Source organism: Balaenoptera acutorostrata, chromosome 4, assembly GCF_949987535.1.
Source record: "Balaenoptera acutorostrata chromosome 4, mBalAcu1.1, whole genome shotgun sequence".
NCBI classification, from domain to species: Eukaryota; Metazoa; Chordata; class Mammalia; order Artiodactyla; family Balaenopteridae; genus Balaenoptera; species Balaenoptera acutorostrata.
In genome coordinates this window covers 101,258,428-101,265,099 of record NC_080067.1, presented here as the reverse complement: position 1 = coordinate 101,265,099, position 6,672 = coordinate 101,258,428, and the positions used below count along the sequence as shown (strand labels likewise).

Below are 6,672 nucleotides of genomic sequence, written 5' to 3'. Positions count from 1 at the left end.
TTGAATTGCATTCTCTAAAATGATATGCTCAAATCCTAATCCCTGGTACCTGCAGATATGCCCTTACTTGGAAATAGGGTCTTTGCAGATGTAGTCAAGTTAAGATGAGGCCATCCTAGATTAGGGCGGGCCCTAAATGCAATGACCAGTGTTCTTAAAAGAGAGGGAGATTTGGAGACATACAGACACGCTCAGAAGAAAGAAGGCCATGTGATGACAGAGGCACAGATTGGAGTGACGCATGGATTTCTATGTCACTCTGCTGTGGTTGTTGCAAAAGCTATTATCAATATTCCCATCAGGAAGAAATGGATCTATGCAAGAAATTCAGTGTTTAAATACAGAAATGAAGAACGTCGGCAAGGAATAACTTTTTTCCCTTTATACCTTACAGCTAAAACATAGCCTTTCTGCTGCCAACATTGATATTTATCATTATCTTTTTCTTTCTTTTTTTTTTTTTTTTTCGGTTACAGATTTAATGAAGTCTGAAAGGCATGCACAATTGTGTTCAGACGTAGGGAGGCCCCGCCAGGCTCTCCCTCTGCACCTCGATAGAAACGATGTGGATGTGGTGTCCAGGTACCATGGCCAGGCCCAGCACACGGGGTTCCCTGGCAGAGAAGGAATCCGACGGCTTGAGGAACTCCTGCGCCGAGCGCAGGAAAACATTGCAGTCGCGGTTGGTGCAGAGGAAGCAACCGACCAGTGTCCGCCCATCTGTCATGCGAATGCGCATAGTCTTGTTGAGCAGCGCCTCCAGCTGCTGCCTAGCGCGCATAGCCGGCGAGTCCGCGCGCTCCCCATCTGAGTCCCCTGTGCTGGAGCTGCTTTGACGCCGGCTGCAACAGCCATTGTCCTCTCGTAGCAGCATGGTTGGTCCAGCTGCGGCCATTTGTTCCCGGGCCTCCTCCAGGCCCTTCAACTTCCTAAGAACCTTTCGGGTCCGGTGGTCTGAGATCTCGCGAGCGTATCATTATCTTTTTCTTAATTTTAAAAACAATTCTATTAATGTTCCTTTCACTGTATCAGATTAGTTGTGTTGGATGAGAATAATAATGATAGCCAGATCGTCATAAGATGCCTTTATCAAGTTTTGTTTTGTTTTGTTTTGTTTTCAGCAGACTTAATGAAGCAAATCAAGATTTACCAGTCCCCCGGACACTTCTTTGCTCTTTAGCAAAGGGATTTGAATGTAACAGTTACTGATGAAGAATGACAGCATTTTGGTTAGTGCACATAAAATTGTTGTTTGTTTAGCTTATAACAAATACAGTTTAAATTTAATTTCAAGTTTCCTCTTTCTTTTCTCTTTGAACCTTTGCTTTGAAATTCTTCTCACGGCCAAAATGCTTTCCCAAATTGCATAGACACGCCATTGCTTCTGAGACCGAATTAGCCTCCGAGATGGGCTCACACAGCCAGCACCACCCCGGCCTGCAGGCCAGTGCCAGTTTGTAGCAGTGTCCAGGGAGATATCAGCTTCCTAACTGATTTCCCCCTCTTCCCAACCTAATTATTTGGAGACCTTCAAGCTTTCCAGAAATATCTGCAATTAGTCAGATGGTGTCTAGGGCTTTGTTTAAAATTACAATAGAAAATTTATCAAGACCATTTGGTCTAATCTCTCTCATCATCTTCCCTACAGATTTTTCCTCTTCTCTCTGGAGAGTTAGAAATGAGCTGTCATGATTATTATATAATTACAGAGAATAATAACAATAATAATGCTTGAAATTATTATTACACCATGAATAAGAATGATGTGTAAAGATAACTCCTTGTCAGATTTAGAAAGATTTTCTTCCAGAAGCTCAAATAATGAACAGTTTTTAGCTTTACAACCTCTTTTTTGCTGATCGTGGTTGGAGCCCTGGTTTTGTAAACCAGGGGTCATGAGTTCATACTTCACTAGAATGTCAACCTACATCTAGTACCTAAACAAAATGACTTGTACAAAACAGTAGGTCAATAAATATTGTGCATGAGTTAATAGATAAATTAATAATAGGGAAAATTTGGGGGTAAAGATAGATTATATTTCACTATAAGTAATCTCCTTTTTAAATTGTTTTTGGACAGCTTATGTGTATGTAGCAAATATCTGGTTAGGCAAAGTTTAAAAAGAGAAAACACTTAGAATGTAAAACTATATCTTGAGTTTGATTTCTAGTTCTGGTATTTTCTGTGTCCTTGAATAAGCCACACCTCTTGGAATTTCAGTCTTCACATTGGAGTTTCCGCACACGCACGCACACACACACACACACACACACACACACAGAGCATTAAAGGTTTTCTTTAATCCAACTTTAAATATAAACTTGAAAGCCTCTAGTCGCCTATCTTTAGTCTTATTTCCATTCCCGTCTCCCCAGAATCAGCCACTTCATACATTTATTATGAATTCTTCCAGTCACATACAGGAATGTACACATATGTGAATGAAAAAATATAATATTGTGTGCCTACAACTTTTAAAACTTGCACAGATGCTATCAAAGTGTATATAGTATCCTGAAACTTGCTTTCCCCCTCCTCACTATAGTTTTCAACATCTGTTCTTTTTCTTTTTAATATTTATTTATTTATTTTTATATTTGGCTACGTTGGGTCTTAGTTGTGGCATATGGGATAATTTTCGTTGCGGAGCGGGACTTCTCTCTAGTTGTGGCGCATGGGCTCAGTACCTGTGGTGCGCGGGCTTAGCTGCCCCACAGCATGTGGGATCTTAGTTCCCTGACCAGGGATCGAACCACGTCCTCTGCATTGGAAGGCGGATTCTTAACCACTGGACCACCGGGGAAGTCCCTTCAAGATCTGTTCTTGATAATATATACTATTTTATAGCATATATTATTTGATTCTCCAATGCATGAAAAACAGCATACCTTAGTGCTTCAGAGAAAGCATAGACTCTGGAGCGACACCATCTGGGTTTGTAACCTAGCTATACCATTTATTGCTGTGGCATCTTTGGGAAGTTACTTAACCTCTCTTAATTGCCTCAGTTTTCTCATCTACAAAATAGGGATTATAATAGTACCTAGATCATGGAGTTGCTATGTGAATCAAATAATTTACCAATCCTTCAGTATAGTGCCAGCACATAGGAGGATCAATATATGTGCTTTCTAAATGAAAGAAAGCAACTGATGAACGTTTTGTTTTCCATTTTTTACTATTACTAACAACGTTCCAAAGAATGTTTCATGTATATATTTTGGTTCTTTTGTGGGAGTGTTTCCTCAATAGTGTATTAGATATGGAATTGTTAGCTTATAGGGTTTATATGTTTCCAATCTTATTAGATTATCTTGAATTGCTCTCCATAGTGAGTGTACTAATTTATGTTCCTACCACTGTTTAAGAATTTCCATTTTTTCTTTATCCTTGCCCAACTGAGTATTATCAAACCTCTCAAATTTTGCCAATCTGATTCATGTGAAATGGATTTTATTTTTGTTATTATTTATTTCCTTGATGGTAGGTAAGGATAAACATCTTTTCAAATGTCTTTTGGACATTCTGAGTTCTTCTTTTGTGGATTGTGAATTCTGCTGTGCTTGGCATAGGAATCTAAGTTTATTGTTTCCCTATAGGAAACATGCATTATTCCCAAATAACTTCTTGAATCAATCCCATTGATGCATAATGACACCTCAATTATATAACAAATTTCCATAAGTGTACCCATATTTGTTCTGGCTCACCATTCTGTTTCCTTTACTAATTCTCTCATCAATATCACCTTCAAATTACAATAGCTTTAGAAAGATCTTGATGTCTGGTGGGACATTTTGCCTCTTTCATTTTCAGATCTGCCTTAGCAATACAGTATCTGTGACTCTTCCATGTAGATTTGATTTTCTCCTGCTATTTGCACATAGCCCTTTGTTACATTTTGTTTAGTATTCAGAAGTGGCTTTATAGTAAATTAAGGAAGCTTAATCTTCAGGAACACTTACTTGCACAGTCTTCTTCCAAAACTCTAGGAGTTATATATATATATATAGTTTTATATATTTACAATTTGGGGGAGTTTTGGTTTTTTTCAGTGCTTTCTAAATTGCATAATTTTCAAGGCCCCACAAAGCCTTGATATTCCCCTGCTTATACTATACTGATTTAAGTACATGACTATCTTCCCCATTAGAATGGAGAATGTTTTCTTGAATGTTTCCCCCTGCAAAAAAATGTGTAGCTTATCAACTTGCTAATAGTGGGTGTGTGATAAATTTAGGATTAAATGAGCTTCAGTATACTGAGGATTGTTTACAAGAGTCAGAGTTTTAATCAGGAGCAGAGAATGTAAGTACATCATAGCTTGGATGTTTTGTTTTCCCTGTCCTGCAATATTCATTGGTAAATAAATCCTAACATGTTAGTTTCATTTTCCACCTACACACTAATCAACACATTCTAATTGGTATATATTGAATTCCTACATTGAGTAAGGACCAAAAAAACCTCTCACTTCTTATACTTCAAGAAGGCCAGTTTAGATTTCTAGCTCTTCAGTCTAGGAGACTTCCTCTAAAGCAGTGTTGTCCAATAGAACTTTATGAGATGATGGAAATGTTCTGTGACATCTGTGCTGTCCAATATGGAAGCCATTACATTTAAATGTAAATAGCTACACATGACTAGTGACTACCATTTTGGACAGTGCAGCTCTAGAGGATTATGAATAATGTGACTCACTTGGGATGGTTTAATTAAATGAATAAATGCATCACTTATAAATAAATGATGAAAGATCAAATTTAGACAATATTGCAGTCCACTCTTCTGGCAGAAAATTTGTAGATAATGTTTAGCTGCATGCAAACTTGAGAAAGGAAATCAACACACAACAATGTAATGAACTGAAAAGGCAATTTCAAAGCAAATGTAAATAACACTCAGTTTTTTAAAAAGCTATGCTAAAATGAAGACAGAAGGGAAAAAAAGAATCTTTCGAAGGAGCCAAGAATCCACAGTAAAACATCTTTCTCTTATTCAGCTAGAGAACAGAAGCAGAACAAGAGAGAGATTAAGAAGGCCTATAGGTATGCCAGAAATCTCATTGTTTCACTGTGTGCAAGTATTTATGTGGGAAGGGAGAAATAGGGGTAGTGGCTACAAAAACACTGATATGAAAAGGTATGAGCCAACAGAGACCTATGGTGGAAAACAGTACCACTGTTATCTCCCAAACCTCTGGAATTTGCAAATTGCACTATTTACTTTGCTAGCATGACAGAGGAAATATTCCAAATGACATGCTTACTATGGTCAGCACTCCAAAGTTACTGTTTTAATGATTCCTGGTTAAAAAAACAGAAACACAAACAAAAACATCCTAGACCTCTCTTTTTTGTAATCACTCATGACAGGTTATGAATATAAATTCTTTGACAAGAAGATGAAAATATACCCCCGGATGCAAATTAAATTACACTTCCCTGAAATCCTCATTTTGTATTATTTTAGAAAGTGCCTGCATCTGTCATTGCTATTTAGCACATATTTATCATATTATTTCAGTGTTGATGGTGGGGTTTTGGTCTAGAAGATAATCTTTCACATGCAGTTTTTGCAACTTATTTTCACTTGTGTGGAGATTATTTGGTGACTTTTTAGATTTTTAAATGTTGGTCTTTAAATACATGAATATTTCAGCATGAATTTCTAGCTGCAAAGGAGAAAAATGTATATTTTGTTGTTATACTTTATTACATATTGGTAATATTTTGTTGTTTGAATCATTAAGCATGAAAAAAATCTCATTATTTGGCTACTTTTTTATAAAAGTGCACACAGCATAGCCTAAAAGCACAAAACATTTTCTGTATGGGTTAAATAATAATTCAACATGTACCTTGCTTCCTAAAGGATAAACAGCATGGGAATAGCCATGATGTGGGTTCAGAATTTCTTCTTAGCTTAGCTTGTGGAATAAAATGAGTGACACCTGTTAGGCATCAGGACACATTGAGAAGCAGGGTCAGTGTTGTCCAGATGAGATCAAGTTACCTGATGGGAGAGTCCATTTGAGTTTTGCCTGTGTCTTAAAACCAATCTTTTCTTTTAAAAAAATCCACAGTAATATTTGACTATTCAAGAAAATTTTAGTACCAGTACATAACTCTTGCTCCTATTTTAGTTAATTTCTTTTAACTATTTTTGTGTCTAGGCTTATTTTACATATCTTTAATCAGACATTTTCAATACTTATTGTTTCACTTGGCATTAAATGACTCGCCTGTTTCCAATTGATTTATAATTTTAGAAACATTATTTTCTTAATGACTATATACTTGTCAACAAAATCCACAGTGACTGAATGACTAACTCAAAGATTCAAGGAATTATTACCTAGTTTATAGCTTATTCAGAACTCAATGTATGAAATTCCCCTGCTTGTAACAATCAGTAGTAGTAGTTAGTAAGACAAAGAAGATGAATTCAAAGCAGTAAAATTTCCTTCTTAAATACAATCTAGCTGATTCAGCTCTTTTAGACAGAAGGCAAAATTAATTTAGAAAACTAGCCTTAAATTCTCAGACTCTCACTCATTGTAGTCTCCCTAGTTCTGAGTCTTAAAGTAACGGGGAAGCAACTGAGAAGCATCTTCTTAGCTGGCAGAAGAGCAGAGGCATTAACTCTTGGGGATGGAGGATAAAGAGC

At 36.8% G+C, this 6,672-nt stretch overlaps 1 protein-coding gene across 1 annotated transcript; it reads right to left on the bottom strand.

Annotated features, from left to right (window-relative positions):
• Positions 1-511: 511 nt before the first annotated feature.
• On the bottom strand, positions 512-959 carry LOC103012127 (N-alpha-acetyltransferase 38, NatC auxiliary subunit-like). Its single transcript, XM_057546005.1, has one exon. The coding sequence runs from the start codon at positions 893-895 to the stop codon at positions 512-514; it is 384 nt and encodes a 127-aa protein (XP_057401988.1). The 5' UTR covers positions 896-959.
• Between the last annotated feature and the right edge of the window lie 5,713 nt (positions 960-6,672).

What these genes read in the sequence shown, in the direction of transcription:
- LOC103012127 (XM_057546005.1), bottom strand. Translation starts at nt 895, where the DNA reads ATGGCCGCAGCTGGACCAACCATGCTGCTACGAGAGGACAATGGCTGT.